Source organism: Pan troglodytes, chromosome 8, assembly GCF_028858775.2.
Source record: "Pan troglodytes isolate AG18354 chromosome 8, NHGRI_mPanTro3-v2.0_pri, whole genome shotgun sequence".
NCBI classification, from domain to species: Eukaryota; Metazoa; Chordata; class Mammalia; order Primates; family Hominidae; genus Pan; species Pan troglodytes.
In genome coordinates, this window is record NC_072406.2 from 106,468,768 (window position 1) to 106,482,500 (window position 13,733).

The 13,733-nt window shown below is 41.1% G+C and overlaps 1 protein-coding gene across 9 annotated transcripts in view; it reads left to right on the forward strand.

Annotated features, from left to right (window-relative positions):
• The window catches only part of PLCE1 (phospholipase C epsilon 1), a 333,932-nt gene that overhangs the window by 245,503 nt on the left and 74,696 nt on the right, over positions 1 to 13,733 (forward strand). For all 9 annotated transcript variants that reach the window (XM_063782032.1, XM_063782031.1, XM_063782034.1 and 6 more), the window contains 2 exons: positions 5,930 to 6,605; positions 12,318 to 12,500. In XM_063782032.1, coding sequence (XP_063638102.1) covers positions 5,930 to 6,605; positions 12,318 to 12,500 — 859 coding nt within the window. The remainder of the gene's footprint in view (positions 1 to 5,929; positions 6,606 to 12,317; positions 12,501 to 13,733) is intronic.

Sequence of the window (13,733 nt, forward strand, 5' to 3'; positions counted from 1 at the left end):
GCTTTGCTGGGGATACCTGGGATCCTGTATTTCTCTCTCTTTCTGCTTCTTTGGCCAACACCTCAGACCCATCATGTGTCTGTGATTTGTAACAGAGGCCATTTTCCCACTATCTGCACAACATTCACCTTAGGCTTGTTTCTCACTTAAATCTCAACTTGAAACTTGGACACCATTTTTACAGAGAAGCCCTATTTGTATGGATGTCTTTGTTTTATGATACTAACTTAAACTCAAGCCAGACAACAATAATATTAGCAATATTTAAGATGCTAATGTTTATTGAGAGCCTATCTTTAAACAAACACTGCTCTAAATTCTTTCCTAACTATTTAATCTTCACAACAGTTCCATTTTACTCTCATAGCTAGCAGGGCCAGGATTTAAATTCAGGCAGACTGGTTCCAAAACCCACAAACTACTCAGATATAATAAGAGAATGCTTATAGTCAAGGAAGGTGCTAGGTTAATTAAAAGCAAGAATTTTCCAGAAGAGAGCATTAAAAACGCTAGATTTTATTAGAGAGAACAGCTGTAGCAAGTCCTTTGGAAAGGACATAGATTTACTTCTATCTTAAAAAATTAAATTTACGCTTGTTTGTCACGTGGTGATTCATGTTCAAGGGATTATGTTAAATTGGCAGGAAGCAAACGAACCCTTACAAAGAAAATATTTAACCAGGTTAACAAATACCTGTTGATCACCCAATGTAAAATTTTCATCAGGGAACATTAGACAAGTATTTATCTGTCTACGGTTTCTAACTGAAGGATACCATGGAAGCTCTTTAGGAGCAGGATAAAAACCTTTCTTCTATTTTTACTCCTTGGTCCTCTCCTTAAGGCATACAACCTGAGTTTGACAAGGTAGTTTCTTTGCTGGTAAACCACATCTTTGAGCTTCGGTTAACATTATTTAGTTCCTAAATAAGTCTTAACATTCCACCTTATCCCTTCTTGTAAACCCACAGGAAATTATCTTCTAGGAGAATCAGGCACAAAATTGCATAACATTCACTATATCATGTAAGAGACAAAAGCTACTAGTTTCCTGCTTGAAATGAACTTATTTCATTACAAACAATTGTCAATTTTATTTTGAGCATTAGTCCCTGGAAGATTGCTTTTTAATGGAATTATTACCATCTGGCATTAGTTCTTTTTTGCATTCTAAAATAAAAACTGACGCCAAGAAAGACAGCGTCCCCTCTCTCCCAGCTTACATCATCTCTGAGCAGCAGAAACAGCCTCCAGAAAAGCCTTATAATTTTTCTTTCCAGACACTATTTTTTTATAATGCTTGTAGTATTTCACTGGAACATGCTTGACTTAACTCAGAACTTAAATGGAATATGGAAAACACCATTTATCTTGCTAAATTAAAATCAGAAGTTCTATGTACAAATTTACATGTTGTATTTTAATGGGTACTAACACTCACCAATTGAATCCTTTTTGCTCTTAAAACAACAAGAAGTAGGACATGCAGAATGTGGAAATGGTCCCAAAAGAAAGCCCCTTGGCCGGGCATGGTGGCTCCCCCCTGTAATCCCAGCACTTTGGGAGGCCGAGGCAGGTGGATCACAAGGTCAGGAGTTCAAGACCAGCCTGGCCAAGATGGTGAAACCCTGTCTCTACTAAAAATACAAAAATTAGCCGGGTGTGGTGGTGGGCACCTGTAATCCCAACTACTCAGGAGGCTGAGGCAGGAGAATTACTTGAACCTGGGAGGCGGAGGTTGCAGTGAGCTGAGATTGCGCCACTGCACTCCAGCCTGGGCAACAGAGCAAGACTCCATCTCCAAAAAAAAAAAAAAGCCCCTCTAGAGGAACAGCTGGGCTGGGCTGAGGTAGCCTAGAGAAGAGGAAGTGAGAAAGGAAAAGTGCAAGGAATTGGTCTTCCTATATTTAATGAGTGTACTTTACCAAGACAGGCGCTGTGCTAAGTGCTTTCCAACTGTTATCTTATTTGATCTTCACCATTATTCTATGAGATGAGCATTGTCTTTTTGCCATCTAATAGTGAGGCTCAGAGAGGTTGAGTGTTTTGATGAGGTCACACAGGAAACAGGTGGTGATGTTTAACATTAAACCCAGGATGACTGCAGCAGGCATATATGAAGCCATTGTGTAAGAGGACATAAGTATTGGTTTTCCAGTGTTACCGAGAGCAATTTCAGAGGGATGGAGCTAAATAAGACACAAATGATTTTTTTCTTATTTCACTTTTTATTATGAAGTAGCATTAGGAAAAGAGCATAAAATATCATGTAGCCCCAGATCTTGGTGTTTTTTTTTTGTTTTTGTTGTTTTATTTTTTATTTTTATTTTTTTGAGACAGAGTCTTGTTCTGTTGCCCAGGCTGGAATGCAGTGGCACAATGCCAGCTCACTGCTCACTACAAGCTCAGCCTCCCAAGTTTAAGCAATTCTTGTGCCTCAGCATCCCAAGTATCTGGGATTACAGGTGCGTGCCACCACGCCCAGCTAATTTTTGTATTTTTAGTAGAGACGGGGTTTCACCATGTTCGCCAGGCTGGTCTTGAACTCCTGGCCTCAAGAGATTCACCTGTCTTGGTCTCCCATAGTGCTGAGATTACAGGTGTGAGCCACTGCACATGGCCCAGATCTTCGTTTCTAATACCATTCTTCAATAAAGGGAGGCAAGGTTTCTCCTAGAGAGGCTGATTCGAGGACTGGGGCAGAAAATACACAAGGTGAGCCTGGAGCATGGTGTAGTAAGGAAGTTCTCAAAAGAAACACACAGTGATGGGAGCTGTTAAAGGAATACAAGAGCCAACTGGAAGAGCTCCCAATGGCCACAGCAACAAAATAAACAAGGTAGTATCACATTATAAATCACCCAAAGTATTAAATTAATATTCATGAGCTCATACTGATATAAGTAAATGATATGTGTAAATGATAAATAAACAAATGGGGGAGAAGAGATCCATCTTTTGTGCAAAAGAATTCCCAATAACTTAGGTAGATTCTTCACCCTCAAGGAAGTGCAACATAACTCCCCACTCCTTAAGAGTGAGCTGGGCATGGTGACTTTTTTCCAAAGAATAGAATATGGAAATGAGTTAAAAATAATAATAGTAGTAACTGTACAGTGGCACATGACACACAGGTCCTCAGCCAGGTGATCAGTATCACCAGAGAGAAGTCATGTTGGTAGTAGGTGCCCTCAATATGATGTGATAAGAATGATACTTTACCTCTGTGGTCTTCCCTCCCCAAACCCATAACCTGCATCTAGTTATGGAAAAAATATCAGCCAAGTCCTAACTGAGGGACCTTCAAGAAAACACCTGAGCAGTACTCCTCCAAACTGTCAAGAGCACCTAAAACAAGGAGAGACCCTCATAGTCAAGAGGAGCCTAAAGAGACCTGACAAGTAAATGTAATGGGAGATCCTGGAAGAGAAAAGGGACATTAAAAACTAAGAAAATCTGAATAAAGTGTGGACCTTAATTAGTGATAATGTGTTAGGATTTGTTCATGAATTATGACACATATACCAGACTAATGTAAGATGTTAATAGGGAAATTTTTGTGTGAGGTACACTGTCTTTGGAATTTTCTATAAATCTAAAACTATCCTAAAATTAAAAGTTTATCGAAACAGTGTATTTGAATAATTATCAGGTGACTGAGCATAACTAGCATCCAGGGTTAGAACATTGCCAGCACCCCTAAACTTCTTATTTCCCTTCTGAATTATTACCAGCCTCCCCCTAGAGAAAACTACTATTATAAGTTTTACAATAACATCTTGTTTTTCTTTGTAGTTTTTCTACTAATATGCATTCCTAAATAGTATAGTATAGTTTTGCCTGGTTTTGAAATTGACATTTACAGAAATGTATGTATTTATGTATCACAAATACATACCATATGCATTCTTGTGTGTCTTGCTTAAAATTTGTGTTATTCCATGTAGTTAGCTATTGCTTATTCATTTTCATTGCTGTACAGAATTACATTGCATGAATACACCAAAATCTATGCATACATTTTATTGTTGCTGGACTTTTGGTTATTTCTGGTATGGGGCTGTGAAATGGATTTTCTCACCGTCAGATTTGTGAGACACTAAAATTCAATATTTGTGGTAGACTTTTTTTTTAAAGAATATCCACGTGTGGGGCAAGGATGTAGAACCTGCTGTTTGAAAGCAAGAATGGTAATCTTGTTCAGGGACCATAGTCTAAACTGAGGAGTATCAACAAGCCCCATGATACTGTCGTTGCCTCATCAAGAGGCAGTAGGTGGCCCAAGTGTCTCCTGAGCATGAGAGCCTTCCTTCCCGGAGACGCGTGGACCAGCCTGTGTACCAGCTCCTTCACAATTTTACTCACCACTTTGCTGGTGATGTCTGTGGACCAAATAGCAGAAACCTTGATCTTACTAACAACTTCCTATGCTTTGAAAAGAATGAGACTCTTGGGCAGGTTCCTGCCAAGGTGGCCATGTAAGAAAGAAGCAATCGCTTGCCTTCACTGTTCCCTGATCCTCTTGGCTCAAATAATCCAGGTTCCTTACTCAGCGGAGGGAACGTGCTAAATTTTCTATGCAGACTAGCCTTTTCTGTGTATACCTACACACATGCACAGAGGGAGTAGAAATCTAAGGTTGAGTCCAGGAGAACTGTTATGCTTTTCTGGCCACCGTGACCATATTTCCCAAGGAGTGTCCTTTTTAAATGTCATTTATTTTTATTTTTTGAGACAGGGTCTTGCTCTATTGCCCAGGCTGGAGTTCAACGATGCCATCACAGCTCACTGCAGACTCTACCTCCCAGGCTCCAGCAGTCCTCCCACCTCAGCCTCTTAAGTAGCTGGGACTGTAGGCATGCCACCATACTCAGCTAATGTTTGTATTTTTTGTAGAGATGGGATCTCACCGTGTTGCCCAGCCTGGTCTCAAACTTCTGGGCTCAAGCAGTCTGCCTACTTTCTTTCCAAGGAGTATCTTTGAACTAATTGTAGTTTATTTTTAACAGTTTAACAGAGGTACTTCTCAAGCCAGCCTATTAAGTCCTTTTTTAACCTATTTTAGTCCCAGTATATTCAGATCATGACTTGTGTTTATGATTTAATTGAAGGCAAACAAGCCTAACAATGAAAATCCCAGGTATAAAGTTAGACCAAAATCTCACCTTGGCTTGGCCTCCTCTGAGATGGGTTACCTTGAACAAATTACTTTCCCTTTCTGAACCTCGGTTTCCTCATAGGTAGAAAAAGAATAATAAAACTTACCTTGCAAGTAGATTGGATTTAGTACAAAAAATGTACATAAAGTATTTAACACGGTTCCTGACACAAGAGGGAAAACTAATACATAATGAAGATTATTGTTGTTGAGAATAAAAATACAATAACTCATCTAGTAGTTGTTTTCTTATGCTTATGGTCAGATACCTTGCTAAAGATAAGAATACAGTTATAAAGAATATTAGAATATGGTTATAAAAAGTTACTCAAAAATTTTTTTTGCTCTGTCGCCTAGGCTGGAGTGCAGTGGCACGATCGCAGCTCACTGCAAGCTCCGCCTCCCGGGTGCAAGCAATTCTCCTGCCTCAGCCTCTCAAGTAGCTGGGACTACAGGCATATGCCACCATGCCTGACTGATTTTTGTATTTTTAGTAGAGAGGGGGTTTCACCATGTTGGCCAGGCTGGTCTTGAACTACTGGACTCAAGTGGTCCACCCTCAGCCTCCCAAAGTGCTGGGATTACAGGCGTAAGCCACCACACCCGGCCTTGGTTATTAGAAGTTACTGTGTGCTATTTAGTATTTTGTATTTCCTATGCTAATTTGAATTCATAGTGCGATGAAAAATAAAGCCCAGTGTCAGTGAAAATGTCTTTGGGTTGTTCTCACTTGATTAGAAGACAAACCAAATTGGTGTTTCTTTCCTTAAGGTTTATAATTGGAGATTTGTTGGATTCAGACAATGACATCTTTGAGCAATCCAAAGAATACGACTCTCGTGGTTCAGAGGACTCACAGAAGGCCTTCGACCATGGGACGGAGCTCATCCCCTGGTACGTGCTGTCCATCCAAGCCGATGTGCACCAGTTCCTGCTGCAGGGGGCCACGGTCATCCACTACGACCAGGACACACACCTCTCTGCCCGCTGCTTCCTCCAGCTTCAGCCCGACAATAGCACCTTGACCTGGGTAAAGCCCACAACTGCCTCCCCAGCCAGCAGTAAAGCAAAACTTGGTGTACTTAATAACACAGCTGAGCCTGGAAAATTCCCACTACTGGGTAATGCTGGATTAAGTAGCCTGACGGAAGGGGTCTTGGATCTTTTTGCAGTGAAGGCTGTATACATGGGCCACCCTGGCATTGATATACACACTGTGTGTGTTCAGAACAAACTGGGTAGCATGTTCCTGTCAGAGACTGGTGTGACATTGCTCTATGGGCTTCAGACCACAGACAACAGATTATTGCACTTCGTGGCACCAAAGCACACAGCTAAAATGCTCTTCAGTGGATTATTGGAACTCACTAGAGCTGTGAGAAAGATGAGGAAATTCCCTGACCAAAGACAGCAGTGGCTGCGGAAACAGTACGTCAGCCTTTATCAGGTAAGGGGTGCAGCCATCCCTCTTTCCTCACTGGCGTAATACTCAAGAGCACACACTTGGTGACCAGACCACCAGGTTCATGCTCCCAGCTCTGACAGTTACTACCTGTGGTGACCTTGGGCAGCTTTTACTTAACCTCTTGGTACCCCAATCCCCTTTTCTATAAAATGGAAATAATAACACCTGCTCAAAGGGTGGCTGTGAGAATTAATTGAGGCTGTGGCTCACACCTGTAATCCCAGCACTCTGGGAGGCCAAGATGGGTGGATCACCCAAGGTCAGGAGTTCGAGACCGGCCTGGCCAACATGGTGAAACCCCGTCTCTACTAAAAATACAAAAATTTGCTGGGCATGGTGGCACATGCCTGTAATCCCAGCTACTCAGTAGGCTGAGGCAGGAGAATCGCTGGAACCCAGGAGGCAGAGGTTGCAGTGAGCCAAGATCGTGCCACTGCATTCCAGCCTGGGCAACAGAGTGAGACTCTGTCTCAGAAAAAAAAAAAAAAAAAAAAAAGTTAATATGTGTAAAGCCACAGTATAATTCATAAGTATGAAGAATAGTGTCTGCACTCATAGGTGGTCCTATTTGTATTTTGTATGAAATACATTTTACTTAGATTTTATAGTAACTGAAAATGCTTATGTTAACTGGTTTCTTTGCAGATGGGAGAACTATAATGACCCTGGTCACTGTTTTTATCTTGTATTATATTTATATATTGTATTATACTACATAAAAATAGTCCCAGGATCATTGTAGTTCTCCCATCTGCAAAGAAACCAGTTAATATAAGCATTTTCACTTACTCAAGTTTCAATGGAAAGCATTGTTATCTGAATACTTTTATTATTAGTTAGTGACTAGCTGATTCACTGAAAACTGTCCCTATCGAAATTAAAATCCTGGTTCATTTCCTAACATGCTATGTGACTTTTGGAGAGTTCTTTAACTTACTGCATATTGCTGCCTAATTGTAGAGGTGAGGGGTTAATTTCTTTAAGGTTGAAAGAAATTTTTCCAAATGTGGGATAATTCTTATGTGGAGTTCTTCTTTATTAGGTTTGTAGTGGTGGCAGCCCTTAGCGGGCAGTTTTTCACAGTCAGCTGCTTACATTGAGTGAATTAGTCTTTCATTAACCCTACGTTATCAGGTACTCTAACACTATAGTTTAGCGTGGCAACAGGGCTGGGCTGAATGAGATAGAAGAGACACAGGCATAACCAGAGTAGCATCCTTTGGGGAAAAGAGGATACAGATTGCTTGGAAATCTTAAACTCCACAAGCAGGTGACACTTGAAGTGTCATTCTCAAATGAGTTGTGTCAAAGTATTCAGTTTTTCTTTGCTATGCTTTTCTATCTTCATGGCAAAAAGAAATATCTTTTGTATTGTCACAGAACAAATAGAACTACCACTTGAACTACTCAAATGCCTGATTTCATGTACTTGTCACAGTTCTAATACATTTCTGACAATTAAAAACATTTCTCGCCCCAGGAAGTTAGACAAGGCACATGTAATGCCCCTTCTTTCTTCTTTCCCTACACCCATGCCATGATTATGAGCAGAGACCATATCCTGAGTGACTAACTTGATTAATTGATTAATAAGCAGATAGGCCTATGTACACAATTATCCTAATGTTACACAGAACAAAGCCAGTTTTAGTTAACTCGTCTAAAATGGAAAACAAATACCTGACTGTGTGTGGCGGCTTATGCCTGTAATCATAGCACTTTGGGAGACTGAGGTGGTAGATCACTTGAGGTCAGGAGTTCGAGACCAGCCTGGCCAACATGGCAAAATCCCGCCTCTACTAAAAATACAAAAAATTAGTCATGCACCTATAATCCCAGCTACTCATGAGGCTGAGGCAGGAGAATCGCTTGAGCCCGGGAGATGGAGGTTGCAGTGAGCCAAGATAATGCCACTGCACTCCAGCCTGGGTGACAGAGCAAGACTGCCTCAAAAAAACAAACAAACAAAAAATACCCGCCTCCTGTGTACTCCACAGGGCACAGGGAGCTTTCAGTGTACTCAGCTGGAAAAAAAAAAGTCTTCAGGAGCTATTGTGAATGTCAGTTTTTAATTACAGCTATTCCTTGGCCTTCTAGAATCAGGAAAATTCATCAAATATGGACATAGACCAGTGTTTGAGCTCAATTACAATTCCTGTCACAAAGTCTATGTGGTTTAGTTGTTCCATTTGTCTGCTTCTCAAGCTTATAGCATAGGTAACTGAATTAATACATAAGAGGTACTTGGTTTCTCATTTACCCTGGCACTCTTCAGCTTTTACTGAAGGAGGCACCAGCTGAGACCACGAACAGCAGGTGAAGAGGTAAGAGTTGCTGCTGGAACAGAGACAGAAGTGACTTAGAGAAGACTCAGTCCTACCCAGCTGCAAACACAGCTCCACCCTCCCCCACCACCCCTGCACAGAACCAAGATGTTACAGTGTAGAGGCAAAACAGCTCATACTCAACCACTTCTGAAATATAGGTGATGTTATTCCTTGACACTGCTCTCTCTACATGAGCCATTTATGAAGTCAGGCAACGTGCCTTAGAAACAGACACTCAAGATTTCTTTCGAAAGAAAAAAGTTGGAAAGACCAATGGACTGATCATTTTCTCATCATATAAACCAGTTCCCAAACTGACTCAGGGATCACCAAAAAGATGCTAACTTAGTACTCAGAGAACAAAGGATCAAATCTTTTGTTAATGTTTAATAGCTGTATTGGTGATTTATAATACCTCTTAGAAAATTAAATTCTCTCAGATGCCCTAAAGTTAAAAAAAAAAACTATTTAAATTTACCTATAAGCTAAAGAAATTTGTGAAACAATGTTTGGGTTTTTCCAAACTTCTGTTAACAGCTCTATAAGAGGATTTTTTAATCCCTAGTTTGGGAAGTGCTTATATGGAAAATAATCATTCTGACATTAGAATTTCCTTATGTAGTAAATGTAAGTGAAGTTACTTTCAAATACTACAAGTATTTGAGTACTACTGATGGAAGTAGTAACAAGAGATAACACAGAAGACAAGAAGAAGTAATTACATTTGTAGAGAAGCCTAGAAAAATACAGGAAAATCCAAGAAAGTAAACTGCAGAGATGTTGATGTGGGGTGTGGAGGAAAGACCAATGTCTTGAGCTTTGGCCCAAGGTTATCATGGACAGAACTGACGGCCCATAATCCTGGGTATTTGGAAGGTGCTCTGGGAGGCTAAGAAAGTTAAATATGGAATTACCAGGTAAATATCTTTGGTTATAAGCAAAAAAGATTCTGGCTATCTTTACGTGGGGAAAAAAAAAAGATTCATTCAAAGGATGTAGATTAGTTTAATGGTCTTCAAAATGTCACATGCAAAGATATGCCAAGAGGTAACAGTGCATGGATATTTTTTAAGGAATCTATTTTCTAATCTTCAACTTTCACATAAACTGTTTTCTCCACTGCACTCCAGCCTGGGCAAGAGTGCGAGACTCCATCTCAAAAAAAAAAAAAAAAAAAAAAACTGTTTTCTAAAATTGAACATGTGCCTTCACTTACAGTAGTCCATCTCCCACATTAAAAAAAGAAGGTAGGCCAGGTGCGGTGGCTCAGAGCTGTAATCCCAGCACTTTGGGAGGCCGAAGCGGGTGGATCACTTGAGGCCAGGGGTTCGAGACCAGCCTGGCCAACATGGTGAAACTCCATCTCTACTAAAAATGCAAAAATTAGCTGGGTGTGGTGGTACGCACCTGTAATCCCAGACACCTGGGAATTGAGGCAGGAGAATCAGTTGAAACCGGGAGGCGGAGGTTGCAGTGAGCCAAGATCACACCACTGCACTCCAGCCTGGGCGACAGAGGGAGACTCCATCTCCAAGAAAAAAAAAAGAGAAGAAAGTATATCCTTCATCCATCCCAAACAAGTTTATTATTTTGTGTAAAACAAAAGAAAGATTAAAACTACATTTTACTTCCCAGAAAGCTTCCTTTAAAGACTAAACAAAGGTATCCTTCCTTTTCCTGACCTAAACATATTTCTGTTAGTGGTAAAGTTTGACCCATGTTGGGATGTTCTGAAATTAGAAAAATCAAAGCAGTATAGGTTAATGGTGCCAATTATTTTACATGTAAACTATAATGGGCCTATTAAGCTTTTAAAGATGTATTGGTTAAAATCCATAAATAAAAGTTTTACTCTTCTTTCAGATTCAGAGTATGTTATTCAAAATGGTAGTTAAAACGTATCCATTAGGTTTCATTCATGAAATGTTTATTCCAATTTGAAGTCACTCCTAGTGACTTGTTAGCAGGGATTCTCTTCAGCAGGCCTCCAGCAGATAGACTGATCTCCAACCATTTTCATTCTCTGTATCACTGCATTCAAGAACCCTGCTCCAGGAAGGGGATTCTGATTGGCTTATTGGGATCATGTGCCAATCATTGGTCAAAGGAGGATATTTCATCTTGATTGACACACCCATCGAGACTATATCCAGTGGAGAATAGACAGTTAAAGTAAAATTGGGGTATGGTTAGAGAAGGGAGAAACAGATCATGGACAGCCATAAGTCACAATGTCCCACTATAAGAGGTCACCAAAAGGTTTCTTTGTCAAGTACCCAAGTTATTCAGCATCCTGGGATCCACAACAGGATGCAGGAAGTGGGAATGCACAAGTCATAAAATCAGATAGTTATTAAACATTAGGCTGAAGGAGCAAGCGCACACACACACACACACACACACACACACACACAAAGCTTCTTTGTTTTTGCATATGATCTGCAACAAAGCAAAATCTATCTATAAGCATTTCTTTGGAACTGCAAAGGAGAGCCAGCCTGAAATGTTTTTGAAGAGTAAACACAGTACATGGAAATTAATTTTTAAAGAGCCCGCTTATACAGTGTATGAAATATCAATATCATCTTTAGCTCATAGGCAACTTTTTGTGGTTTTATTAACTGACTTATGGGGAGAATCATTGACAATTGTTTAATTAATAGATCCCTGCTGTTACTTACAGGATGTTACACAGAGTTGCCTTAGAAGCAGTAGCTACTGTGAACAATTGCCTGCCCCTTGAGTGTGTTGTTGCTGCTCAGAGCATCCTAATATGTATGGTGTTCTGAGTCCCATGGGCTCCCTATCTTTAGATTTCAGCCACTCAAGGGGATGGCAGCCCAACTATTTTAGGAGCTCCCTGGGGCCCTTCAAAGGGAATTTCATGCATGTCACACACACCCTGTATTTCAAGTCCGACTGTCCCAAGCATCAAACTAGTTGAAAACCTACCTGGCAATAATGGACAAATACAACTTGATTTTACTTAGATTGATACCCTGCCCCCCTCCCTTCCAGGATGTCCAAGGCCCTAATTTGCAAAGTAAGTCTAAATGAATTTTCCTACAGTGGTAGTTCTGCAATTTAACCTCTGTAAATGGGATGGGAAGTTTTTGTTCCCCAGTTGATATATTAAAGCATGTCACTGGAACTCAGCAGGGATGTGACCAGGACAACAGGGAACATGATGAAATTCCTGACAGAGAATCTTGTGAGTTAGAAAACAGTCACTTGGGTGGCCAGATCATTATTCTTCTGTGGCCGTCTGTGCTCTTCCACCTCTTGGAATTTTCTGGGAGACATTAATATATTTACTTCCCCATTGCTTGATGCTTCCTATTGTGTTCACCATGTGGCTCTTTCACAGGAGGATGGACGGTATGAAGGCCCAACTTTGGCTCACGCTGTGGAGTTGTTTGGTGGCAGACGGTGGAGTGCTCGAAACCCCAGCCCCGGAACATCAGCAAAGAATGCTGAGAAGCCCAATATGCAGAGAAACAATACCCTGGGCATAAGCACTACCAAGAAAAAGAAGAAAATCCTCATGAGGGTAGAGTGTTATTTGTTTATTAAGCATTAAACCCATCTTCCAGGACCGCTGTATGGTGAACATCACCATAAAACACTTAAGGTTGTTTGGGTTGAGGACAAAGTCAGGTATAAAACAGAAGATACAAGGGCTTACCACATACCTCCATGGTGCCATGCTAGTGCCAGGAACACCAGGGAAAAGACAAGGTCCACAGAAGGACATAGACATGTAAACAAACACAGTGCGAGCTAAAAAGAGACATCGTTGAGTCACCCACAAAGTGCTGTGGGGGCAGAGAGAAGGAAAATAGAGAGCTGAGGGGCAGGCACAGAGGGCTCCACAGAGCAACTGACACACAGGTCTTGAAGAACATGTAGGATTTTACCAAGCAAAGAACATAGGAGAAAGTATCCCCAGCAGAGGAGACAGCATAGAGGCATAAAAGACAGCTTGTTCAAGGAAGCACATGCTGTTCTGGATGGCTAGAGCATGAGCACTCTGTGGGCAAGGAAGGGCTAGAAGAGAACAGAGATCACAGAGGCCCCAAATACTGTGTGTAGAACACAATGTAAAGTATATTAGCACTGTGTATTATAAACTATATAATATGAAATATCACTATGAAGTGATAATATATTTGCTTCATGGCTATTTGTTTGTGTTGCTATAAAGAAATACTTGAGGCTGGGTAATTTATAAAGAAATAAGTTTAATTGACTCACAGTTCTGCAGGTGTACAGGAAGCATGGTGCCAGCATCTGCTTCTGGTGACAGCCTCCAGAAGCTTACAGTCATGGCAGAAGGTGAAGCGGGAGCCAGCGCATGACATGGCAAGAGCAGGAGTGAGAGAGAAGGGGAGAGGTGCCACACGCTTTTTGTTTCTCTTAGAAACAGGGTCTTGCTCTGTCACCCAGGCTGGAGTGCAGTGGTGTGATCATGGCTCACTGCAGCTTCAAACTCCTGGGCTCAAGCTGTTCTCCTGCCTCAGCCTGCCAAGTATCTGGGACCACAGGTGTACACCACCATGCCTGGCTAATTTTTTTTATTTTTTATAGAGACAGGGTCTCACTGTGTTGCCCAGGCTGGTCTCGAACTCCAGGCCTTAAGTAATCCTATTGTCTCAGCCTCCCAAAGTGTTGGGATTACAGGCATGAGCCACCACACCCAGCCTACACACTTTTAAATAACTAGATCTTGTGTGAAGTCAGAGCTAGAACTCACTCATCACCAAGGGAATGATCCTCAGCCATT